A 27935-nucleotide genomic window follows, 5' to 3' on the forward strand; every position below is an offset into this window, starting at 1 on the left:
CACATTTTCATTGAAGCCCGGTCATAGAGAGCTGGGCTCCTACTTCCACCAGCACATAGTGTTCAGTGTGTTTTACATATTCCTTTACTGCTTGAGTCTCTCGGGAACCTTTCAATTAAATATCTGACAGTGCTTGATTAATAAATGTGTTATACCTAAGGGAATCCAAAGCCCTTTTGTAGGTGGATGGCTGTGTGGTGAGGTTTAAACACATGCACGTGCTCTGGAAGGCCACATTCCAGCATGTCTTCCAGGCCTTATATCTTCAGCATCTAAAAGAGCTGGCAGAAAGTATTGGATTGGACCAATTAGTTTTAGTTACACATCCTCATAATTTAATTCTGACCCCTTTATATCTGTTTTCTCTGCAACTTTATTGGATTAAAAGGAGGGAACATCAGATTTACAAAGATGTTATTAACGATAATTACCTACAGTATATAACCTTTATACATATTCTTCAAACTCAACAAATCTCAACCACAGTAAATCATGTATTATTGTTGTGGTTGCACTGGTATATTTAGTCTTTCAAGAATATATAACCAAGGAATTGTATTGCCCTATAACTATTTCCAGGGACAAATGGAGTAAAATGATTTTTATTATAATGGTGGAGAGCTTCACTACCAAGGGAGAGTTATTTGCTAGAGTGAGATTTTAAAAAGATGTGTTGTAGTTACAGTTTCATCACAGGACACTGTTGGATTCCCTCAGTGAGGGACTCATGTTTGTTTGTAAATGTCCCTGTTTTTAAAGTTGTGCTTGGTCAAATCTCAGATTACTTTTGGTGCTTTCTATCACTGAGCTCGAAAGGCCAGTGACTTAAGGTGGGTGGCTCCATATGGAATGAGCATGGCCCTTTTGATCCTCTGAAGGGGTGGAGGGTGGGGAGGATGTGGTGATTAAAGATACCATGTTCACCCCTGCTGACAAACGGATCACAGAACACTAACGGCACAAGAGCTTTAGGGGTGAATCTGTTTGTTTTTACTGACAAGGCGGGATAAGACTGTACTTTCTTGTGTCCTGCTACAGTATTTCTCCTCTAACCAGGAATAAACTGCTCTCTGATAATCTCTGGATGTTTTCATGGGTGCTACCTACCGTAACATTGTAACCATTTTACTCTCCTTGATACAGTAAAATCCGGTTCAGCAAAAGAAAAGGGCGTAAAGAAGGGCCTGATACGCGGTAGGTCAAGCCTCCTTTGGCCTGCCATCATGTGGTGGAGAGTCACAAGTGAGAGGAGGCCATCGAGCCTCTCTAGCAGGTTTGGTAGCTGGGAATTAATTGATCCAAGGATCTCGTCCAGCCGTTTCTTGAATGAAACCAAAGTACTGGCTTAAACCACATTGTTGCGCAGCTTTGTAGCCGTTCAATACTCTCACAACCCTCTGGGTAAGGAAGTGCCTCCTAGTCTTCCTGCATTATGGTTAATAAAGGGCTTATGTAAGAATCGTCAGTCCCTATAATGATGTGTTGCTAAAAATGATCATGTACTGTATGTCTTTAATTCTGCAGTGCTTTTTTAATTTCATAATGTAATGAACTACATCGCACCAGATGAAAAATGGGCCGTGCTTCAGGTCTGTTGCAATTCATTATGGCCGCCTCTTCCTTCAGAAAGAAGGTTCGGAGCACAGTGCCTTGTCAGGATGAAAGCAGGAATGGAAGCATCTCTTAATGAAATCTTTTTCTAATTGCAGGTCTGGGTTATCTCCTACATTGCTGTGTGAAAATAACATATTATAATTTTAATTGTCACCAAAAAAAAGGAGAGGGACATTCTATGCACATCTGCAGTTTCCAGAGGTGGAAAATGAATGCTATTTTGCAGTCCCTCCACTTGCCAGCTTTAATTAACGTTCTCAGCTCACATCAAACAGCAGCATTGCATTACTTCTGTGAAGGGTCACTTTGTGCTGTCAGTGGAAACTTGGCCTCTTTCTAGTTATCTTCTGCTGATTACTTCAAAACGGCTCACAAATGAGGAAGCAAGGCTGGGCTCTTGAGAAAGAGTTTCAAAAGCAGAAGTAATTTGTTTCAAAGGCAGCGGTAATTTGCCTATATCAAAATCAGAAAAATGAAAGAGTAAATGGCTTCAAATGCCATACTTTCATTCACTTTGGTTTACCTTTCATGTTTGAAATTCATGGCCTGGTCCTACTGTACTAGATGCCTCACTTGTTATTGGCAGGCTTCAGGATCAAATTTTTGGGCAGAGGATATTTATCAAATATCACTTTTAAAGAGGCACTTATGAACAGTATATTATTTCTTACAATTCTTTTATGTGGAAGGAGAGATGCAAAGTTTTAGCTGTGCTGTGCAAAGTTTTTGATTTTGGCCTTTGCTTTAAGAGATTTGTTATAGGTTATCAAAAGCTTTCTGGAAATCTAAATATGTTATGTTGTATAATATAATGTTATCATCATCCCTCTTTTGTACTGGGACATGTCTTGTAAGTCTGTTAAAGATCTTATCTTTCTAAATAAATGATGGCCTTATTTAATTTATGTAATTTCGCTCAATCAGAAGAAAGACTGATTGGCCTGCAGTTTCCTGGTTAAGATTTGCCCTCATTATGAATTGGTATTGTATCTGCAGTTCTGCAATCTCAGTACAACTTCCATTCTTAGTGAGAATTGAAACATTCTAGCTAAGAGTCTATGAATAACTTCCTTAAGTATGGCTAGGAAATTACAGTCAAAACCTGGTGATTTCTTAATTTTAAGCTGACCTAACCCTCATAGAATCTTAGTGTCAGTTGCTCTAAAATGACTCAGTACTGCTGGGGCTCCCTATAGAACTCGGGACACATTTTTGACATCTTCTATTGTAAAGACTTTTTCATCATTTTAATGTATAATTTAGTACAACTCCTATTGTCACAAAATTAATTCATTATGTTTTTTTCAACTCATTTTTCTTTTGTTTCTGTTGTATATTATATGTGTGCTATTGTAAAGCTATTTGATATTGTTGAAAGGTGCTCATGGATAAAATTATATCATTATTATTATTATTGTTAGAAAAACTTGTAGATAATACTGATTTAGCCCGTTAACTTTACCGCCTCTCTCTCTGAAATGTTCAAAAGCAGTCTCTGATTTTTCCATTTAGATGGAAGAGAGTCTTGTTCTTTCTTATTTTTAAAACTATTTAGGCCAGATTTCCCTAGACTTGAACTTTTGCAGGAGAATTTGTTTTGACCTTTCATTATAGTGTATTTTATGCATTACATTACAGTTTTCTATTTTCCCTGAATGTATTGGCTCCCACTTGGATTTGTTCATCCGTTTTCTAACCGCTACATCCAGTTCGGGGTCGCGGGGTGCCGGGGCCTATCTCAGCACAGACGCACAGACACTCGCACCAGGGCCAGTTTTTCCAGAAACCAGTTAACTTTCTAGTACGTCATTGGACTGTGGGAGGAAGCGAACATGGGGAGAACATACAAACTCCACGGAGGTAGCGCCCCAGGTCCGGAATTTTATCCAGGACCCAAAGCTCTGCAAAGCGGAAAAGCGAACCACTGTGCCACTGTGCCATCCACCTTATTTATATTGGAAACTATCCAATGGGTATTAATAGTAGATGTCATTCAGCCAGTATGCACAGTGTAGATCTGTGGTTAAGATTTCAGATTCCCATCTCTAAAGCCATGTATTCAGGTCCACTACAGACATTGCTAATGTAAACTTGTGCAGCTTTGTCCCGTTTACGCCAGTCCAATTGCTGTGGAGGGCATGTCACTGCAGTGTCCCATCGGCAGCGGGGGAGTCGTGTACTCTCAGTCTAATTAAGCTACTTCTTTTACTTCTTTATGCCATTTCATTAGTGCCGTATAAGGAAGTCTGTGATTTCTTTATGCTACACCATTATTGCCATTATATACAATCATGAGGATGATAATGTCTTCTCCTAGAATTGGGCTCTGGTTTAGTTTTCTTCCAAACAGCTAAATTCTAATCTGACTGTTCCAATCTTGCCTGGATGGTCTTGTTTGGCCATTGATGCTACACCATGAAAAGACCAGATCGTTTCTGCATGATATTGACTTCTGCGGTATTTCTGACACGAGATTTGATGGGATCAGTTTTTTCCTACCCACTGTAAGTCTAGGAGTAGGCTGAGGCTCTCAACTCCTGGGAACTTCCTAATTATTCCTGGTTAATGCAGAGCACCTGGGTGAAATTCCACATTAGGTACTTTGCTGAATTTCTTGTAAAATGAGACCAGTGCCCACCCCAGTGATATTTAAAGTGTATGATCCTGCTTCATGTGTAAATCATCTTACATTTATTGATGTTAAATTTCATTTGCCAAGTGACCAGTCTGTGATTCTCTTCCCACTGTTTCTGTGTCATTGTCCTGATGCGACAGTTTTAGTGTTAGTGAGTCAGCAAGTTTTGATTCATAACTGGAGCAAGGAGGCCTAATAAGAATAATAATCGGAGAGTCTAAAAAAACAAGAGCAGGAAACATCTAAGGGGACAAAGCGGGTGATATACTACCCATAGGAGACGCAATATTTTACTTCTCTGTAGGGACTTAAAATGATGGAACAGGCTCTGCTGGGAAGAGAATGGGTTGCCATCTTTTGAAATGATAAGTTACTCCTTGCTTCATCAATGCATGATGAATGGCATGTGGAATGTCAAGGAAGCACACTGCCAGTGCCAAGGATATTTACAGGCTAAATGGGACTTTATATTGATGCCTGCATCTTTCCAAATTGCCCAGATCATGGGGACTTTTGACTGTTCTGCAGTATTTGTGGTCTGTATTTATAGACACCCCAGTACAGTTACAGTAATTGTAGAAGTCAAATGGTATCGCTCCTCTGAGGTAGTGTAAATCAAATTTCAGGCCTCTCCTATTTATACATCCCAGAGAATGAGAAAATATAACTGTACACTTTCACAGAGCCAGCGAAACCAGACTCTTGACGAAATTCCCAAACATTTACAAAACAATTTAACCTTATACACCATCACCCTCCTCAAAGCCTTACCTGAAGGAAATCCTTCTCCAAGATTAAGATGGGCCCAAGTGTGAGTACTGCTATTCAAAACCTTATTGAAGAGCTGCTTATCTTGCTGTTTACACAGGCCAAGCATGGTACTGGGCAGGAGTTCCTAATATTTTGGCCTGTGAGTGTGTGATGTTTTTACACCAATCTGAGAGTTTCATGGCTCCTGAAGGAGCCACATGATACACTAATTTTACAGTCTGAGCTCCCTGAAGAAATTTCTGAATTTTGTAATGCAACATTATCATGCTAGTTTAGTATGCATGAGCCTTTGAGTTCTATTTTTCTTGATTTCTTTTCCTTAATGTTATTTTTATGCTCATAAACAAAATTGAACCATGCAACGCAGGACTAAGTAAAGCAGTGTGAAATTGCATTTGATTTAGAAAATTGAAATCAGTTTTAATCTAAGTTAGATCTATTTTCCCTTTTGGCTCAAACGAAGAGATAATTTCAGGCCTTTGAATCTCTCTCTTCTGTCTGTCAGCTAGGTGTTTTCAGGCTTCAGATTTCCAGATTTAAGGGTTTCAGGGGCTTAGAAGCTACATTTTGTGGAAGGCAGCACTTTACAGTTTGCAGATAGATATTTTTTTGTTCAATTTTTAAGTAAATTAAAATACAAAACCCAGAACAGAATATTGCCCCTATGCCACATATTAATCACAGTTTTTAATGACCGCTTATCCATTTCGGGGTCACGGTAGCCCAGAGCCTATCCTGGAGCGCACTGGGAGCGAGGCGGGAGATGACCAGGCTCATTGCAAGGCACACACAGACACAAACATCTGCACACTCAAAGCAGGGGCACTTTTTACACAAGCCAGTTCACCTTCCAGTATGTCTTTGGACTGTGGGAGGAAACTCACATGAACACGGGGAGAACGTACAAACTCCACACAGACGGCACTCCAGGTCCAGGACTGAATCCAGGGCCCCAGTGCTGCAGGGCAGCCGTGCTGGGCACTGTGACACCGTGCCATTGTGGAACACTGGTTGGCTTTGACTTAAAGCTCATCACTGTGTTGCTGTTATCACTCCCAACCAGAGGGCTGAACTCCCAAATGAAAACACTTACACATATAGCTGTACTAAAAATCATTTTTAAACTAAATGTGTGTTTTGTGAAATTGCATGGGGTCCAGTAGGAGTGCTCTGCCTGGTGGAGCACAAGCCTTTTAAGTCTTCTCAAATGGCTTCATCACTAAAGAGGTCAGTGCCACAGGTCTGAAATCATTTGTGTTCTGCAACTGGTATGATGGTTGCCTGTTTCCAAATTTTAGGTACTTTCTTCTGATTTAGAGCTATTTTGAAAAGGCTCAATAGCCTGATTAATTTCAGGATTGTTTTATCTTTTGTTCAGGCCCAAGTACACTTGCTTGTATTCAGCTCACTGGCACACATTCTGGACATGTATGCTTATGGAAACAATTATTAAAATACACTAAAGGGACCAACATGAATTTTTGAACAAGCAGCATCAATAACAGATACAGAGCATATATATGGTGTACTTAGATTTTCAGCAGGCTTTGGTAAAATTCCACAACTTACAGGGCATAAGCTTTCAGGGAACGGCTAATAAAAAAACAGAAAGTACAGATAAGGGGTGAATACTCAAATTGGGGTGATGCGATTAGTGTACCACCACAAGGATCTGTACTAGTTCCCAATTTGTTTTAATGATATAGATTCTGTTATTCTGCAGATGACATGCTATATAGATAAGTGCAGGGTTTTCCAAAATGACAAATAATGAAAAACACTGAGCTTGCTTCTGAAAACTTTCTTTTTTAAAAAACAGCTCAGATCTTTGGATCAATCAACTACTAAGTACCAATTGAGCTAAATGGGCCGAATGACTTCCTCTCATTTGTAATTTTGCGTTCTTTATTGGTAAATAAACTCTTATTTCTTCCACTGTATTTTTGTACCTTTTGTGTAATATTTTTTAAAAATGATTTTAAATGGACTTTTAAATCAAAGTCAGGTTTTGAGAGATCAGGTTGAGTTTAGCTGTTGCTCTGAGTGTGCAGTTTTGTTCAAGTATTATTTTCAGTGTTAAGGAGTGCCCATAACCTCTTTTCTTTTTCAGTTTCTAAATTTCTTCTTTTTACTGATTTAAGAGTCATTTCCAGTACTATTATTTAGAGCCCTTTCACTGACTTGGCAAAAAACTTTCAGCCTTTATTTTCTGCATACCTACCTTTCACTTAGTTAAAATTTAAATCATCAAAGTGTAGCTGAGTTTCAACTTGGTTTTAAATACTAGAGGTTATGTCATAATGCACTTTTTCTACTGCTAATCCAGTGAAACTGGGGCATCCTCAGGTAGATTTCAACAATGTGTGAGCACACAGTGGCTTCAAGGAGCATTTCTTTTGGTCAGTTCATTAAATTTCCACAGTAATAAACCAAATAAAATAACCATATACACAAAACAATCCTGACCCAAATTTAACGTAATGAATGCAATTTCATTTGACAGGAATGTTCTAGAAAATAATGTCATTTTGTGTATGCATGATAGCACTTAAAAAAACAGGAAGATTGCCCAACAAGCCTGAATAGCATAATTAATGGATTTAAATATGTATACATGTTAATGAGTTTAGGTGTCATCCTGTATAACTGCCAAATTTGGAAAATGAAGCATGTGGTTAAACAGGAAATCAGATGACAAAAAATTGATTTTTGCCTTCCTTATAACTTGTTCTGTAGAAAGATGTGTGTCTGCAGCTAATGTTGTTATAAACCAGTTTTTGCATATAGCAGGTGAGCACCTTAATCTTGGCTTTCCTTTGTCTTCAAGGATAATGGTTCCACTGCATCCAACAACTGGATCTGATCTAATCCTCAGTCAAACTGGATCTAATATCTGCTCTTTTTTATTTTATGTGATACTGACATCTTACATCTTGCTTGAATCTTCAAGTAATGACACTCCATGATGTACTCACTTCATGAGTAATGACAAGATTCAATTAATATTTGTTATATACTGTATACTATCTGCTTAACATTCTGGGGTAATTGGATTCTTCAGTTAGCATCGTGATGACGGATCAGTAGACTGTTATGGACCAACTGGCGGCTGGGAACCAGGCTAGAAAAATGGATTGAATGACCTCCTTCCTTATTTATTACATGAAAAAAATATTACACTGTGTGCAAGTGAAAATGATTGGGAAGACATTGTATCTTTAAGTGGATGACTAACACATTTCCCACAGCACAAGTAATTTCTCGGCATGTCGTTGTGCAGACGGCTTCTCTTCCTATCTCACTTGTAATGGGGAAATTAGTCAGGGTCTGGGATTGCTCGTAATGAACTTGCAATATCTGGAGGCTTTAGGCAATGTTCTGTAAATGTAGCGACACTCGTTACTACCGCCTCTCTCCCAGAGGTACGTTTACTGCAAATAGTATTTAGATCATTTTTTAATTTTCAGAAAAAAAAACAGGAAAAACTATTGCAAGAAAGTTTGAACCATCATCAGGGAAAAAAAGGAGACCTCCAAGCTGTAAAACAGCAGGGGAAATAAAATGGATGCTTTAAAATATCCATTATCTTTCACATACCCCTCACTTGGGCATCACTTTCATTACTGACTTGCCCCAAACTGATAGAAATGATATGTGAATGTCTTCTCAAGAGCCCCCACAAAACTGTTTTCTAATTGAATATGAGACAGTTCAAATACTTTTGTCATTAGGCAACTTAATTTTTGTTTTATCATACACTCGGAGTGCCTTACAACTGTTTGATAATGGAGCACAGTAAATGTGCAGCAGCAGAAAAACACTGAAAGTAGTTAATATTAAAAAATGAAAATTAAAAGAGCCACAAAGATAAAAGAAAACTGAATCCAAAAATCTGAAAAATTCTCCATTAGATTGAAAGAAGAAGTTGGGTGAAGTATTTTTTTTGTATTTGTATTGTTCAATACTTACGGTGTTATCCGTGGAAAACACTTCAAAGCATGCTATTGTAGTAACAGTAAGCGCTACAGTCTATTTTTCTGAATCATGTAAACAGTTCTTACACCCTACTGAGTAAAACAAAGCTGTGGTGTGATTAGAGGTGATAAAATTATATAAAGTTGTGGAAAAATACCAACTCAGACTAAATCTAAAACTCCTTGTTTCTGTGGAAAACCTCTATGTACCAGTAAACGTGCTAATTTGTATTTTTTAGTTTAAGGACAACAATAGGCATAGTGCTTGCCATGTAACTCTGTGCATTCATGATCTTGGAGCTGTACCAGGATGGAAATATGCCAGGCAGTCACTGAAACCAGCTTCAAGTCTATCCTTTCCATTCAAATGTTTGTGTATTCTGAAAAGATGCATTGAAATACCAGCTTTCAAATGGCAGTGCTACTTTAAAAGATTTATCAGTATGACAATGGAATGAACACTACATTGGTAACTAATTTTAAAATCATATAGAATATAGTAAAAAATGGCTAAGCCAGCTATTATTATGATGATGATAGTATTACAAAATTGAGAATTTGCATAATATGTATTTTGGAACAATTTAATTTGGCTTATGAGTCTATTCACAAATTTTTAAATTACAATACAATATTCTTTTTTTAATCTGTGTAAAAATAAGACAGAGACTAATATGAAAGCTGTAGGTTCGTTTGGCTGATGTTTTAAAGCTCCTAAAAATGAAGAAAGCACTGAAACCTAATGGGGACATAAAAGACAAGTTAAAGACCCCTTACAGTAATGTAAAACGCCTACTCTCTGGAGTTATGCTACAATAAAGTGTGGAGTTCTAAATGACACATCATGATAACATTATGCTAGATCTTTCCATAGGGAAACAGCAGAAATACAGCTGCTCCTTTTTATATCAGCCTCTCTCTAAAGGGCCTGCTTTGCATTTAACCTGATATTTCTCTCTGGAAAGGTTGTGCTCCATTTGTACTGTATACAGCCTCTCTGTAATGTCAGCTACACATTTATTGCCAATTCCAATGACTTCCCCTCTGTTGTGTTGTGTTGAGAAAATTATTGGATACACCTCTGGTACTAGAAAGCGCTACAATTTATCCGGAGTTTCACTCCAACCAAGGTGCTAGTAAGTTGTAAAACCACAGTTATAAATTTCTACCATAAAAAAGGTACTTCTTTTACAGGAGATGCCAAGCAGTGCAGTCCTGTTGGTGATTGTGGGGTAGACAGGTAGGAATTACTTCTGCAATGTGGAAAGCTTTTTAGGGGGCACAGGACTATCAATCAGTCAATCAAAGTTTGTTTATCAAATGCACAACATGTGGCAGTAGGTGCAATGAAATTTCTTTTCTGAGAGCTCATGGGAGGTGGAGTAAAAATCACAAAATTAAAGTTACAACACAAGCTAATTATGCAGATAAAAACAGCTGTCTCCCCCATTTTGAGCTCAATGCTGTTCCTCATCTATATTAATGATTTAGATTCAGATATATATCACACCCGAGGAAGGCTCCACAGCCGAAAAGTTGTTTCCTTTCTTCTCTTTTCAGCATGGAATAAACCTTTAACTTGTTCCTTAGATTCAGAAATAGTTTGCAAATAAGTTACACTTGCAGATGCTGCGAAAATAATGGGTTTGTCAACTAGAAATAGGGACAAGGAAAATACAAAAAGACTTACAAATCCTGTATTGGACCGACACTTGGTAAATAAAATTTATCATTGATAAGTGCAAAGTGGGAGATTCCTCATCAAGACCATGTGGGGGAGACAATTTTTCAATTGTGAAAAATAATTATTGATGACAAAGGATGACAATGTATAAATCCAGGGAACTAAGCTCAAGCTTTATAATGACTATTTAAGACCTTATTCAAAATAGTGTTCAGTTATAGTCACCAAAAACAAATAGTTCAAAGAACAGAAGAATTCTTTGTCTCAGGGGAATTATATATAATCACAGGTTAGGGAAGCTAAATCTCTTCAAATCTAGAACAAAGGGGACTGGCAGATTTGGTTAAGATTCATAAAATAATCCCTGGTTGAGCCTATTAATGCACTCTATTATTTCAGTAATGAAAAAAGGACATTAGGTCACAGCTTGAAATTAAAAGGGAAAAGAACAGAAAAATTCTTTAAACAGTAGTGGTTGTGTGGTCGAGACCTAAACTCGAAGCACTTTTACGAAATGTGTACACAAGAGATTTCAGATTCCCTTACCTACTGAAATACCAAATGGCCTGCTTTTGTTTCCTGTGCTTTAGAATAAACATTTGTATTTGTTTTAAAGTGTCTTTAGAAATTTTAGAAAATACTCACTATGGCTATTATGTTTGACAATATAAATTCCTTCAGTAGCTGTTTCTGTACATTGCATCTCCTAAGAGTTTTAACAAAGAGAGATAAAGCAAGAATTAAACACGAATACATCACAGACTTTGATATCTCCTTGGAAACTGCATTTATAGCAGATTACTTCTGAAAGGGCAAAAGGTGAAAAAGATGTAGTGGAAAAAAGAGGTTCAATGAAGGGACCAATTAGCCCAAGTCATAAAATATTAAGTTAAGAATAGACTGAACATTGCTCTTGTTTTCTAAATTACTTGGCAACAATCTACTTATACAGTCTTTTAATAGCAGCAAGTAGAACAATGATGATATAGTTCCACCTATGACAGGACTGGATATCCTTGATCTAAGATTAAAAACACAAATTCCAGAAATCTGTGGTCAATGGCCCATTTCACAGTTTTAATAGCATTTCAAAATTTTGAACTGAATAACATTTATAAACATGTGTGAACACCATGTGTTTGCTTCTCAGATATTACAAAAGTTATTGCAAGTATGGGTTTCATAAAGTCTCAAATACTGCAGTTTTAAAATCATCAGTTTTGTTCCATTCATCCTCATATATAATCATGCCAAAAACGTTTTTTTTTCCTCAGGTTTTAAGCAATTCCACTTTCATTTTTACTTAAGGGTATAACATCCATTATGCAAAATTAATGCTAATCACTGTGCTACAACATTTAACAGAAAAAAAGATTAGCAGCTGACGAATTTAGTTCTCAAAATGCAGAGAACAGAATTTTTAATATAATAAAGGTGAACACATTCAGAAAAATTTACAATAGTGCACTGACCAACAAGATAACCCTTTCACAGAACTTATTCCACTCTTGGATGGAGATCTTGAGCAACCAGGTGCCTTTTTTGATTTTTTTAAAAGCCTGTTCATAAAATCCACTGTTTCCAGCAATGAAATAGTACGTAAGTCTACTTTGGTTTTTCTGGGTTGCAAGTGACTATCATATAGTAAGTGCTCAACCCAATATAAAACATACTGTTTCTCTGTTTGCCCAGTCACAATTACTTAATTTCTTAATCATGTTTGATTAAGTGTGTTAACAGCATACCTGTTGTAGAGGTGATGACAAACCATGAAAATAAAAAACGGACTATGGGAAGCTGTCCATATGTAAAGGCTGCAGAAATTCACTATTACCATTACCATCCTGGCATCTCAAGACACAAATTTAACATTGTGTCATGCTGTTAAATTAAGTTAATCTATAAGCCCTGAAAGACATCTTCCCAGCATTCTATCTTCTTACTTTTCAGACAACTTTACAAAAATAAGGGACAGAGTAGGGTGGTCAGAAGTAAGCGGTTTCATCTTGCCACTGGGGAATATACTTAATCGCTTTCACTTTTCCTACTGTTTTGGCATCACTGAAATCCTGGGACAAAACCCCAAGGATGGTGAATGTACTCGCTTTAACATTTGAAAGCCTGTTTTTAGAAAAAACAGCTGGGAACAAAGAAATTAACATATCAGTGAAAACAATCAACTAGCATACTAGCAGCCACTAAAGAGCCTAATCATTCTGCCTTTTCCTCTACTTTCAGCTAAGCAAGCCTGAGTCCTGGGTATCTTTTCAAGGTTGTTGCAGCCAGGTGGTCAACTGGTAATGGCCATTCCTGCAACCCTGCTGAGTTCAATCAGGAAGCACGGAGTGCACTGAGCTTAAACCAAGTAAAGACTTTGGTAAACTGGAAACAGCTGGACTTTATTCCGCCTTAGGCATTGCCAGAGGCAGAGAAACAAAGCCAGTTCAGTGAAAATGAAAGAAATAAGGGCCTGCTGCTATACTCACTTTGAAAAAGGTGTGCACAAAAACGCAGTTAGTTCAATGCTACTTTACAATACCAGTTTCTCCATGGTACTAAACTGTGAACTGTTGCAGTAATGCTGTTTAGATACATACTTTCAAACATTAAAAAAGGCGGTATTTCATTGTTGAAAACATTGCTCCTTGTATAACTTCAAAAAAACAATTTATATTTACAGTTCCATTATATGAGGGATATTTCCTGCATCAGTAGTCATGATCATAGCACCGCTTTTGAAGATGGCTCAAAAATGGTAGAAAAAAATTAAGTTAGTCTTAAATCTTTCTATGGAGTTGTGTATATATACCATATATGTATATATTTATAAATATATAGATAGGTTTCCATGCCAACACTAGAACTGTTATTTCTCCTTCTTATATAAAATTTAACAATATCAAAATGCTGAATGACTGAAAAGAAATCTTTGAGATAACACCTACTCTCCCAGAGAAGCACAATGAACAATTTCAAGAAAGCAGTGGGAAAGAAATGGTCAATAACTTAAGAGCTCACAGTGGATAAAAGAAATTAAATTACACACAACTACTTTATCCCCTAAAAAAAAATAAAGTAACAATCCATTTAAGAACCTGAGCTCTCAAACTGTGAGGGACAGGGCTCATGACGTTCAGACTACAACACTTTCTTGTGTTTTTATTTTAACATTTTCTTCTATATCACTGGAGTTTCTAAATACTAATTTTCCCACCCCTCACAAAAAATATACTGAAACTGTACAACTGTAGTCCAGCTGTCTTTGTAATTTGTTAGCCTGCTTGTTTTCTTAAAAAATACAGCAAAAACAAGCAAATTGCTAACGGCACATCCAGGCGTGTCTCAGGTGTTTTAACGTCAGAAAAAAGGTAACGTGACGGTCCTGCACAAAATGGTACACATGGAGAGTTCTAGCTGCTTTTCCGGTATAGAAGGAGAGAATTCCCAAAAGTGTCACGCGACTAGTTTTCCCAACAGCATCCGCAGGCCCAAAGCCTGGTGCAGCGAGACGGGAGGAGCTGCTTCATCCAGCCGACCTGCGGGAGCAGATGGGAAGCCGGTGCCTCTGCCCCCAGCTCCTCTAGAACGTGCTGCTCCGGCCCTCCGGCGGGGGGAACTGGGTCTGCAGCAGGGACTCCATGATGGCCAGGTAGTCGGAGCCGTGGCCGTAGTCCTCCAGGGGCGGCGGCGGGGCGGGGGCTGGTGGGGGGGTGGGCGAGGGAGGGGGCGTGGGCAAGCGGGGCCGCTTGGCTGCTTTGACCTCATCCCCAGAGAAGGAAGAGTCCTGCACAACGCCTGTCGACAGGGACTGCAAAACAAAGCAGACAAGAAGCTTGACTTCTGAATAGAGGAAAAAGGACAAGACCTCCACTGACTAGGAATCTGATCTGTTGTAGCCCATAAGCTTAGTCAACACCAGGTGTTACCAGGCCGTTACAGGCTTGTAGTTTTTTGTCAAGTAAATTTGCATAAATAAATGTGAAATAAAACTATAGTTTTTACATATAGCAAATGTCTAGTTAACAGACTTACTGTAACTGGTAGGTAACTGAACTATATTTTTAAATAAGGAATACCAGGAACAGCTGAGCAGTAAGAGGTCCACCTTCTAGTTAGGAATTATTTTTTTAAGTATGACTTTTAAAGTTTTCAAAAAGCTATTGAGAGAACCTTTTTCCCATTGGCAACAACACACTTTACTTTTTTTCCTGTTAAATTCTAACTTGTGATTAATCTTTTCACATGTCAGATAGCAGATTAACACTTGAGGAGAAGGTGAAAGTTATGGACTAGCTTTCCAAGTGAAAATTTCCAATCACTGGACAAGAATTCTTGCATTTACATTGACAAAGAAAAAACTGAGTGATCACAGCAGAACACCTGAATTGTGAATTGAGATGTATTTGGTGGCAGCTTAAGCACTCCTGTTACCAAAGCAGACAAACCGTAGCTGTTGTGGAGGAAAGTGGCTGAAGGGTGAAGTAGAAGAATGTGAGGTAATGGAAGCTCAGCAGTGAAAAGAAGCTAGACACCTTGCATGTATGTCTCTGCTGCAATGAGCAATGGTGTGATGGTAATTGAAAAATAATTAATGCTGAAACTCTTGAGAAAAATGTAAAAATGTAAGCTCCTGTTCAGGGTTTCTCAACCTTGTTTGATCACAGGCAACAGTTTCCACTTTTTAAACATGGACAGAGAGTGATCGGCAGCATCTTTCAACAGTGGAATGCAAGCCTCTTTGCACAATCCACTGGGAGAATTTCACTGGCATCTCATTAAAATCTGGAAGTTGATGGCATGGTGTCAAATGATTTTTGAAAGTTTTGAAGAATCTTTGCTTAAAGGCATGCCAGGGATAACATGGAGGTCACATCAAACCCATAATTAATGTATTAATTTGCAGCATATTATCAACTGAAGGCTAAACATTTTAACCCTTCTTCCTTATTACATTAAGAGTTATTGTTCATGTCATAGCTTCACATGTCAGAATCAAGGCATTTGATGTCCATCAACTGGACTTATTCATGTATTGTTTAACATTCAGAAATAATTGTATCATAAAATTATGTAGAGACATAATACAGTGATGTAAAATGTAAATTAGAAAACGCTTCACATTTTTAATATTCAGTGTCCGGAGAATCTCTGGAACCTGCAGAGGATTCTGCCAGGGAGCCAAGTCATAGTGACAGAGCTGAGAGGTGCTGTTGTCAAGACTGATTCAACACTTGAGAAGGTAAGAGGGTAGTTCTGCACTATTCTCAGGGATACAGCTGGCGTTGGGGGTGATGCTCGAAAGGCTCTGAGCATGTAATGGACAGTAAGCACCTGGACAGCAAACAAGTGTTACTTCCAGGCCAGCATTAACTGCTGGTATTGTCGAGTCTGCTTTTTTCTCAGTGCCAGGTATTTACTGGGGATGAAGTTGTAATTGCCATCAGCTGTGGACCTCCAGCATGAGCATGCCTATATAAGCAGATGGGACTGAGGCCAGAAGAAATGTAGGGAAAGCAGAAAAACGTAAGAGAGACCTTGAATATTAGAGATTTGAACAAGTTCTTGCATAAGACTTTGTTGTACTCCATATTTTTGTTTGTGCCTCTCCTTATGGTTGGTAATTTCTGTTTAGCTGGGCACTTTGTTGTTGTTAGCTAGGCTAACAGAGGGAGATAGCTAGTTTCTTTTGTATTTGTTGTTTTACAGGTCTAATGCTAGCAAGTTCTAGGTACAGGCCCACACTTTTATGTTGGAACAGTTATTTTTAGGTGCCCTGCAAACACTGTACTTATGCAGCTTATTATTAGCCAGAATGGGCACGCCTTCAAAAAAACAGTGCTGCTCAACTCTTTGAAAACACTGAATACGAATTACAAGCAGACACACATCTTGGCTAGGAAGCAAGGCAGCACTGCCCTGTTCTGAAGGGCATTAGAAAGGGCAGTTACAGCTTTGGCATTCCCTGCCATCTGAGTCTCAGCACTGCTGGTATTTGAAAGACTGTCACAGGTCAGCATAATGTGCCTTCAGTTCATTGCGCTGCTTAAGTTTTGCAGATGTGAGCTGAATGCAGCTAAGATCCACCTGCTGCTTGCCACAGGCTATATGAATCTCCAAAGACATTACCTGAGAAGCTGACGAGTACTTAAAACTCCAGCCTTTTTTAGTTTGACACTATAACCATCTGCATGCATAACTGTGCATTTTAAATAACCACAATAAGACAACATGCTAGCACCTGATCTCCATGCATAAATGCTAATGAATTTATCTACGATGAACAGCAACATTACCCTTAAATTTCTGAACCTTTGCTCACTCCCGTGCTTGACTTGAACGTTTTATTTTTTCTTCTTTAAATATAATGATCTGATCTTGACCTTTATTATACTACATATTCCTTGATTTTCTGAAGTTATTCAAAGCTTTGGGCTCCCCAAGACGTGCTGTGTAGAAGCGACATACATTTAGAAATTTGAAGTGATGGTTAAAAGAAAATATTCCAACTGCTGGTGTCCTGCCTACTGCATCTGTGAAGACATGATGCAGTTTAAGGACCAAAGGATATCCCACTGTCCTGTGCTACTTAGATGACTTCACCTCTGAACCTCTGTGTTGACAGCCCTCATCGTCACTCACCAGCCGGGACTTGACTTTCTTTGGCAGTTCTTCTTCCAGTGTGTGAAGATCACTGCGCTTCACTGTCAGCTGAGATCCATCTTCAAACTCCACCTGTGAAAACACGTGTTAGAAACTGAGATGACACTACGGTTGTTCATGCTACATTTCAACAATGTTAAATCGCCACATTTCAAACTCATTCCACAGGACAGCCCTGTGTTTTCCCTTGAATGTTACATGGCGTACTTCACAGCTGCTGTGATCCTTTATGAAGTCCTCTTATAGAGTACAACTGCCCCCACTCCCCCATGTGATAATCCCATGTGTCTTTTCTCACGCGAACAGTGAAGTCAGCGAAGCAGCACGGCTTGCAGGCACCTGGACCTACCTGGCCAGCTCTGTCAACTACACACCTGCTCCCTGAAATAATATACATGAACGAAGGAGCTGCGACATATAAAACTAGACAAATGATTAATATCTACACCCATCATCGAACTGTTCTCCTGAAACCATTCAGTCCAACAACAGTTTAACTGCTGTTAAAAACAAGGTACTCGGCTGGAAAGAAAAACAGAAAACACAGGCTGTGCTTCAAGGTCCAGGCGTGCGTCCTTAAATTGACGAGTACACTCGCAGTACAGAAGGAAGACGATATTTTTATATCTTAATTAGATTTTTAAATAACTGCTGTTTTACAATGTTTGTTTTTCCATTCAGGTAATGAATAGGTGAAATTAATGCTTTACAATGTTTATTCTACTGAGATGTCTCATTACCAACACTCATTAAACAATGAGAAACAAAAGCATAATTGTCATTTTATTGGAAAATTATATATGTGGTACTAGATATTAATCCATTTTATGTCATTAATTATGGCAATTATCTTCCATCATTTAACTTCTACTTTTATTGAAGGCACTTATTAAGATACTGGACAGTCTAGAGTCAAGTTGAAGATTGGAAAATATACTTGACTTGAATCATAAAAGTTCAACCTGCAGTCAGGTGAAGACCTTTACTCTTTGAGCCCTTTGCAAAATGTATAAGAAACCAAAACTGTTGAACAGTACTGAAGTTTCCCCCTCCCTTTCTGTGCAGCACCCACCTGGGTGACATGACAGCCATACAGCTCCAAAAGTCAAACTACCACTCGGGTTTGGAAGAGTGTACTGCACTCAGGCACTTCGTGAAAACCCTGGACTTACTGTACATTCTGACAGTCTTGCTGTGACAAGAACTTTCACAATAAGATTCTTCTTTTGCCATGTTCAGTGCTCAATCAAGAGTAATAAGATTTAATTTAGGGAGGATAACTCTACAGGCTCTGCGTGGCTTGGCACCTCAGTACCTATCTGAGCTATTTTCGCCCTACTCCCCACCTCGCATCCTTCGCTCATCTAATTCTGGTGTCCTGGCTGTCCCCCAAGCCCGCCTACACTCTATGGGGGACAGGGCGTTCTCCTGCTGCACCCCAAAGCTCTGGAACTCTCTCCCAAAATATTTCAGATAGTCAACTTCTCTAAACTCCTTCAAATCCAGACCTAAAAGTGTCTTCTTTAGAAGAGCCTTTACTTAACTGGTTCCGTTCTTTACCCCTCTGCTCCTACTATATTTAGTACTACCATCTACACATTCTCATCGTGTTTGTCTTGTGTATTTTTTCATTTTTTATTGTTGTTGCTGTTGTGTTTCTGTAAAGCGCTTTGAGAAGCCACCATTAAAGGTGCTATATAAAATAAAGTTCATTATTATTACAGTCCTCAGCATCTGTGTGCAGTTTCAGCCCCCCGTCATGACTTTTTCTATTGAAATGCCTTGCACTGCAGGACAAGTGACCATCAGTGTTTACCAGCTGTTTCTCAAATTCCTGTTCCTCCTAATTTCTAAAATAATGTACAGCTTAGAATGGCATGAGCGGTAGCAAATTACAAACAATAAGGGAGTCAGGCCACGAAAACACTGTAGTGCTGCCAGAAAAGCCAGGGTTTCAGAGCAGAAAGGAGAGAGAAAATACAACAAAAGGTTTTACCAACATTTATCAATAGTAAATTAAGACAAGACAGAAATATTTATTTAAATCCAACATTTAACAACATGTACTAATCAAATTCCAATCCTGCCAAAAACACTTAGAATTTATATTTAAAAACATGCTGAGGCAAGACAATTCAAAATAATTCTGGGCAACTTCTTTTACAGCTGTTGGACATGATGTACAACGTAAAGTGATGCACAGTGTTGTGTTTTCCAGAAGCCTGCTCCTTGCTTTTTAAGTGGCAAAAAATGGGTAAAACTTAACTTTCTATATTTTGAATACAATCAAAACACAGTTAGAGGCTTATGCAAAACAAGTATAATAAAAATAATTTGGAGGAGCAGTCTGACTTGACCGGATGTAAGACAAAATAATAAAAAAGGTGTTTTCCACTTGCAGACTAAAAACGCTAGTATGAAATCTAACGAGGACACATTCTGCCTTCCTGTCTATCAGCAGCTGTATTAGTGCATAGTTTTTGTACATTTTATTTTAATATTACAGCCTAAGGGCCTCGAGAACTCAAAGATCAGCACATAGTACAACACAAGGCAGAAGAATCACAAAGAGAAGAAGAGACAGAATTCTGTAAAAATTTGAGTAATAATCAGGTCACTCTACCAGAATGACTGACAGACTGTACTGAAATGCAGTTGTAAATTAGAATACTTTTAACAAAAAAGCAGCTGTTACAGTCACTGATGTGGAAAATTCAGACCTCACAAAAGGATAAAATAGGTATGTTCCAGTAGATTCAAGAGAGGCAGGAGAAATGTTTGGTGGAAACTCAAAATTACTTGCATTCAGTAACACACTTGGAATCACTCGGGGAAAAAAACCCTAAACTCATCCAGTGCTTCTATTTACAAAAAACCCTCTACTGTAAAACAGTCACACCTTACACACTGGGACACCAGATGCTGGAAGCATCCATTATACACACAACGCCAACAGAAGCCAAGCTGATTAGCTTCGACTGTAAACCATGTTTCAGGGTGAGTTACAATGGCCAGTACTCAAGGATCAATAACATATGCAGTATCTCTGAATTGCGCTTTATGTCAGCCCTTGTCATATTTTATCATCCCATCTCACACACAAGTTTCTGTGCCAGAATTTAGATTAGAACATAGGATCTTATTGTGTTTAAAAATTTGGAACCATCAATTTCTTATCGATAACCTCTACATTTTCAACTACCTAATCAACTGAGCTAACTACTGTCTTGTAACCACACAGAGGAAAGGAAACAGTTCATTTTGTAAGACATATGGCGCCTATAAAAATGTTACAAACCATTTCCAAAGTCAAGACTAAAGCATAATTTATCTTTACACATTCTGAAAAGTAATTACAAATGAAAAGCAGTAAGTACCTGAACAAAAGGAGTTCAAACATCTAAAACTGGCGAAAGGAATGAATGTGTATCCCCAAGACTTAAATATTCTTATTCTCTCTAAATTTGCAGGTGGAAAAACTGAAGTGTTCAGCTTCCCTTCAGTTGTAAACAGGACAGAATGTTCAGGGTCAACAATGCATTGCCACTGAACCAACTCCAAACGCATCTCAATTTAAACCATGACTTCCACCCATCCACCTTCAAACCTGTTCTCAAGTGGAGCTAGAGCCCATCCCAGCAAGCAGCAGGTACAGGAAAGTACACCCTAGATGGGACACCAGTCCATCGCAGGGGAGATGGTCAAAAACATCGCCGAGCAAGCACTCACACCAGGGCTGACTTTCCCAGAAGCAAAAGCGAAACCATTCTCAAACCATCTTTGATGGGGAAAAAAAAAACGTTCTCTTTAAATTCCTCTCTTACCTGGTAGACATTCATGAGGTGAGCGGTGATGAATTTGGCATTGAAAATGTTGCCGTCTGTCCACTGAACCTGAATGACTTCACCCTCCACCGGAGGCCCAAACTGGAGGCAGTCTCGACTCTGAGGGGTAGACACTTGCTTAGCAAAGGCTCCGAAACACGCATAAAGCAACATTCTTTATATTTTTAATCATAGAAAAACAATTAAAGAGAACTACTGTATTCAATTCAAGACAAAAATAAGTACTCTCCCCTCAACCACATGTCCAGTTGCTCTTCAGTCTGTCAGCTAACATGTAGCACTCTCTGCTAATGCATCACTCAATAGAAAGTGTGACACCATGCTATGTAGCACACTGATAACTAAACGGCATGCAACTGGACAGCTGTGAGTGCACATTTTCACTATATACTACATGGCTAAATATGGCTATGGTCAGTAAGCACCTTTGATGATTCGTTTCTATACCGCCAGGAAAGAATCTGTCTAGGCAGTAAAGATACGGAGCTCTAGCTGCATCTCTGGCTCATGAAGCGTATATTCAAATGATATCACGGTTGACTAACTCAATTAAAAGCTTTAAAAAATTAAAAAACAAGAAAAACCCGCTGCTACATCAAAGCGCCAAACCATAAACTCTTTCTTCACACATTCAGAAAAAAATTCAAGACAGGTTACATTTGGCCCACCTAGCTATATTGGCCACTAGCCAAATATCCAAGGATCTTTTCTGGCTGTTTATATACAGGCAGAGAAGATTGATTTCCCAGCAATATAGCAACTCAAGATTTCTGAGAATTTCCTAGCCAATGGCCAACCACACTTTCTCTGCTTTGAGCAAGTGAGAAGAAGACCAAAACATATGTATGTGACTGAATGATATTGTTAATATATTTTACCACTGAATTGTGCTTTTGTGGAGAATCCAGTACAGTTCATCTAGAAATTACTACAATGAAACATTCAATATCACAGTAAGCGGCCCAGCCATGCTATCGAAAGTGATTTCATGGGATCTTTTAAGAAACAGCCACATGACAACCAAGGATCTTCAAGGACTGAGCATCTGATTAGGAGCACAATGATGAAACAGGACTTTTTAGCACCCAAAAGAAGGAGGTGAGAAGGGTAATTCCCAGAGAGGGATAAATCTCTCTTAAAAATACTCTACATCACATCGTCCTTTACTGGTAAAAAATGGGAGAAACACAAACTCACAATGACGTTTTCGGGATAGAGGTTGTCACTGTAGGATCCGTCCTCAAAGTTGACCTCGTAAAAATTCTGTGTGGCTGTCCCTATCACCCGGCACTTGTAATACAGCCCGTTGCGGTTCCTGCCGATGACAGTCTGTCCTAACGAGACCTCTTTGGTGGCCTGGCTCAGCTGGAGACAGAGGAAGGAGGTTCGTTAGCGGAAGACGGCGTGTAGCTAATGAGCAGAGCTACCGTCTGCCTTTTGTGTTCCGTCACCTTTTCGAGCAGCGACTGCAAGCAAAAATTATTAATAGAAGAAAGAAAAGAACAGGGTTCGCCCAGCTGGCCAGTCTGGACTGATCCTCCTGCTGTTTTTGTTAAAATGCTTAATTGGCTTCAGCATTTCAAGACTTTTTATCCAGTGCCTCCTTTACAGTGCTAACAATGTGACATGCTAGCACAGTGAGCTAGGACTTTTACTCTTCTAAGAAATAAGAACTGCAAATGGTAGTTTCTGCAAAGCCAAATGATCAAGGCACTAGACAGAAAATGAGCTGAAATTCTGAGTAGTGCAATCAGTATGCAGTGCAAAGATATAAGAAAAAAACAGTTAATTCACCATTTTGTGAGCACAGGTAACCATCTTTTGGGAACTTAACCTGTGTTTGAGTTACAGTAGATAGGCAAGTCCATTTTTTTCAAGTTAATGTGAAATGATTGTGAATAAAGCAAACACCTGGGTATAACCTCAAAAGTAAAAAAATGTCCATACAGGTTTTGAGAAAAAACTGTATAATTTAATGCTAAGGAAATTTTAAGATTTAAAGTAACATCCACCCAACTACCTCAAACTACCACTGAATCTTTATAGACTAGGTTTTCCCAGAGGTCCAATATACTCACGTTCTGATTGGTGGACTTGTGTTTATGGCAGGTGATGGACACTATGTAGGGCCAATCGTCAGGCTCCATGAGTACCCCAGCTGTGTGCGCACAAGTCACGTGGAAGGAGGTGGAGCAGCGGTCAAAGGAACACTGGATACAGGCACCTGAGACTCTCTTCATCGTCTTGTAACAGTACACACATTTCTACAACAGACAAACAGGCAAACGTACGCATGTCACAAGAACGCACTGCATCACATGGCTTGAGTATATGAACAAACAGCTGGACTGAGGAAGAGTAAAAAGCCTTTTCTGCCTGCCTAATTTCAAGTACTGAAGTTTATGGATCCAAGAAATTCTCGTAGCTAATTCTTGAATACCCTGAGCCTCATTAACACAGCTTGACTGTTTTTCCAGACACGGACACCCACAGCTCTCTGAATTAAGTAGTACTTCAAGCCTAATGTAGACTTAAATGGATGTATTTGGAAGCTTTAGGCTCCTATACAAAAATCTGTTGAACTGTGCCCAGTCCTCAAATGCAAGTGCTGCAAACCAAAATGGTTTGCATGTGCCATGTCAAAGTCTTCAAGCATCTGGAATTCAAAGTCAATTGACCTGCAGTGGTTCATCAGTTTGCCTTGTGCTTCCTCCTGCTGTTGCCCTTGGTGCTCATGTCCTTGGACTTCTATGCTGACATCACCTTAAACACTACTGCACATGAAGCACCAGCACACTGAGCTGTCTCGGTCATTCAAGCTCCTTTTCACCAAAGGAGCTACTGCTTTCCTGACCACAATATTTGGGCACCAAATCCAGTTGATGAGAAACATATATAATTTGGCAAGTGGGTGGGGGGGGGGGGGGGGAGTTGCTTCTGCCAATACTCACGCACATTGTTTAAAGGCAACAGTATAATCGCTGCTTCATGCTCCAATGGCAACAGGAAACCGTATTACTTGCAGTTTGGAGCATTTGTCCATCCTCAAACTGGGTATGAATGAAGCACTGAATTGCCCCTGATAAATATATTCACTTTCAAAGCACAAAAAGGAACCCTGAGGAAACAATGTTGATCCACTGAAGTGGATCAATACAAACAAAAAGCCAAAATGAATACTGTTGAATATAATAAAATAAATCAAGAGAAAACTAAACATAAACCTGAAACTGACAAGCTATTTGGATATACTGGAAAACAATTTCAGTTCTTTCATCGCTAATTCACTTTTCAATCCCTGCCACTTCCAAACAGCTGCACAGTGACTAATATCAGGACAGCTCCACCAAGGGGAGTATTCACAAATGCCTGAGGCCTTGAAAACAGGAGACAATGGGACCAGGCAGGTAGCAGCTTTACAAAGAAAGTGCTTCACATTATTTGAAAATAACTTTGTAATGGAAAGTCCACAGTCCTCCTCAGGAAATACCTTAAAACATTTCTTTAAAATCTCAAATCTTCAAGAGAATCCCACCGATGCAGTAAATACAAGCTGTATAACACAGTAACAGAACATTTTATGAGTGCTGTTATTCTTTTCTTTTGAAAACCACCAGTGCTTCGATCTTCAAATGCTTCCAAAGCCAGCGCAGTCAGAATTAAAAACATAAATGAAGTTTTCCGAGAAAGGGAGGCCAACGCAGCTTGATCTCTGGAGACTTCTCTTAATTTATCTTTACTAAACTACAGAACAGGGAAAGACAGGTGGTCTTTGAGGGTTCTCCTGGTTAATGCCATATTTAAAATTCTATCGTTATTTGTATTATATATTTATATTCAGTGGTGCTGTCAAATAATGATCCTCAGTATACTTTATTCCATTTCATTGATGAACTGTACCCTAACATTTTACTAACAGTTTGCTAAACTTGACCTAATTTCCCCCCCCCCCCCCAAAGTTTCTTAAATGATACAGATTTTAGGTCTGCCAGGTCCCAGCCTAACAGACAAAAGTAATGACAAAAAAGGACCATACAGTGATAACATACGATAATTAAAAAAAAACTATAACAGTGAAAAAATTAACTGAGGATAAAAGAGTCTGACTTAAGACTTTTTGGGGAACAAAGCTTTGTCTCTTAAATCTGTCAGCCTTACATCTCCTTCAATACAGTCATTAAGTTAACAAAATGGACATTACTTCCTAGGGAGGAGATCAAAAAAGAGTAACCAGAATAATTCAAGGTTATAAACTATGTCATAGGCAAACATGCGAAAGGAGATGAATCCTTTAGTGATGTAAAATGAATACCAGTGGAAAGCGAGTACAAGTGCATTAAGGACAGAAAACGGAAAGCAATGTTACTGAAAGGGCCTTGATTATATGAAACAAATCATCCAGCTATGTTGAAGCCAACTCTTTGGAATGCTTTAAGAAAAAGCTATATTCAGTGACTGACTCAATATACTACCAGTGCAAACAAAACATACAGTATAAGATGGCTGATTGGCTGTTTCTGTGTAGCCCTTCTCAAGCTCTGATCCCCAAGTGTCTGGCAGTATCTTCACAGACGACACGCCTGCGGCCTCTTTACCGCGGAAGGTAAAGAGTGCACCATCAGCACTGGATAACTTCGAGAGAGGTATCCCAGCACCCACCCTTTCTGTTTGGCATTCATCGACAGCTAGCACTTGGCAAAGTGAGCCATTCTCTGCAAGCAGGGGATCAATAAAAATAAAAATGCATTATTAAATTGTCAATACTTCATTTTACAGGCTGTGGGTATGGGCGGCAATGTATAACAGCTCTCAATATCATTCTGCATTGAAATTTTATTTAGCGCACTTTGCTGATTTAATATTCTGTAAAAGAGATCCATGAGACAAGGAAAAGCCAGGAGAAAGGGAACAGTGAGATTTATTAATATTCTCTCGTTATTTATTTCTACTATTTTTGCAAAGGTAGACAGAAGCAGAGATCACTGTAGCCAAGTACATATATTTCACAGGATGCTTTTAGATTCTCAGAAGAAGTGAAAGTCAGCAAATTCAGGCAACACTACCAAGGCCTGTGGTGAGTTGCAGAGAATGCCCCAAGTTCAATTTCACCTCATAAGGATGTTTAAGGATGCTGCAAAGACCAGCCTCATAAAAGGCTTGTGAAAGGAAAGAGTCCCCACATTTAAAAAATCAGGTATCTGTGGTTGTCAGGTACTACCGTGTTAAACTACATCCTGGAAACAGATTATAAATGGGCATTCTTTATGAAGCTACCAGACAGCACTACTACATCTGATAATGTATTTGTTTCTCAAATGGAGGTTATGTTTAACTTTCATTGTACCGCACTATCTCAAGACAGCCACTGCCTTCTCAACAGAACACCAGCAGATACTCAAACCACTGTCACTTGGACCTAGAAGTATATGATCTATTCTACTGTTATCTGTTCATATAGAATAATCTCCAAGAGTATATTTTATTGATTACTAATATTTCTTCCCTTTCCCAGCAATTTTTCTGGTTTTGTATTTAGGGATATTCTTTTGTGGAAAACAAGTACTCAAACAGCCTAAAAAGATATAATTACTGAAACTGTCCTGTCTAGAAAATGAATAGTTAAAAATTACATCTACACTTCTATGATAATTTACTTATTTCATTTTGATACAGCATTAAAGTGCTGCAAATAAATAGCGGGAAATGAGGAAATGCAAGTTCAAAGATCCGGGAGTAAGAAATTGCCTGTCGCCTGTCTTGCGATCAATGCAATTCATTTAGCACAGTGAGAAATGACATGTAATTACTCAGCAGTTCCACATCATAAATTATTTACACACTTCTGGTCTGGCAAAACACCATTAATCAGCACTGCCTTGCAGTGCACATGCATAGAAGTGTTTTCAGTCACGTTAGAGCATACTTTAGTAGGGACAGGTTGAGGTATGTGGGGCAAAGAATTGCTACACTCTTGTACCCTTTATATTAAACCATCTATTAAGGGCAAAGATAGTGGAAAAAATGTATTAACCTATATTCAGGTCTGAAAGCATTCATTGGTTAGAATGGCATACATGCATTATTTAATTTCAGAGCTACCAAGATTATATGGTTAAGATCTAGAAAATCAAGGTGTCAGTCAAGTCTTTCCAATTAAAGTAGTATAAAGAATTTCTCCTAACACTGTTGGATGTTTACAGCCAGGGACGTCAATTTTGGAACCCTATGCCTACAACAGGGCTATTAGGTGTATTAAATATTGCTTGATAAATAACACATGGCAATGCATAGGTAACGATTTCCCACTTACCCTAAGACGTGAGAGGTGTGATGTACTGGTGAACTAACCAATGTCTGAGTACTATAAGTGGGTTTGCTTGCTCTTCATACTGGTTTTCTCTGCAGTGTACCCCCACGGCTCAAATAGATGCTGGTAGGGAAAATGGCTCACATTCCCCTTCCATAACAGGCAAGAGCAGTATGGCCCCTTATTCATGAGCCTGTCTTGTCACAAGTGGGCCTGCTGCAAAGCCATCACCAAAGTACTTGTAATAAGGTTAAGATGAAATAGTTAAGCCAGCTTTTTGCATTGCAGTGTCCACAGAGACTGACCTTTAAATCACACATCTTTCATTAAATACACTGAGCATTCAAGGACACATCACTCTATGCATGAATGTTATTACAAAGTGTATAGATTTTGAATATTGGATTAAGGTTTTTGTAATCATGTTAATTAAATGATCATTTAC

At 38.7% G+C, this 27935-nt stretch overlaps 1 protein-coding gene across 1 annotated transcript in view; it reads right to left on the minus strand.

The window, feature by feature from the left end:
* Positions 1 to 11727: 11727 nt before the first annotated feature.
* Positions 11728 to 27935, minus strand: part of kdm4b (lysine (K)-specific demethylase 4B) — a 129717-nt gene continuing 113509 nt past the window's right edge. Inside the window, exons 18-22 of the mRNA XM_088907842.1 lie at positions 23262 to 23447; positions 22381 to 22548; positions 21163 to 21282; positions 17318 to 17410; positions 11728 to 14486 (exon numbers count right to left, since the gene is read on the minus strand). Coding sequence (XP_088763968.1) covers positions 14259 to 14486; positions 17318 to 17410; positions 21163 to 21282; positions 22381 to 22548; positions 23262 to 23447 — 795 coding nt within the window. The 3' untranslated portion in view covers positions 11728 to 14258. The remainder of the gene's footprint in view (positions 14487 to 17317; positions 17411 to 21162; positions 21283 to 22380; positions 22549 to 23261; positions 23448 to 27935) is intronic.

This window comes from Atractosteus spatula, chromosome 28 (assembly GCF_055471065.1).
Source record: "Atractosteus spatula isolate fAtrSpa1 chromosome 28, fAtrSpa1.hap1, whole genome shotgun sequence".
NCBI classification, from domain to species: domain Eukaryota; kingdom Metazoa; phylum Chordata; class Actinopteri; order Semionotiformes; family Lepisosteidae; genus Atractosteus; species Atractosteus spatula.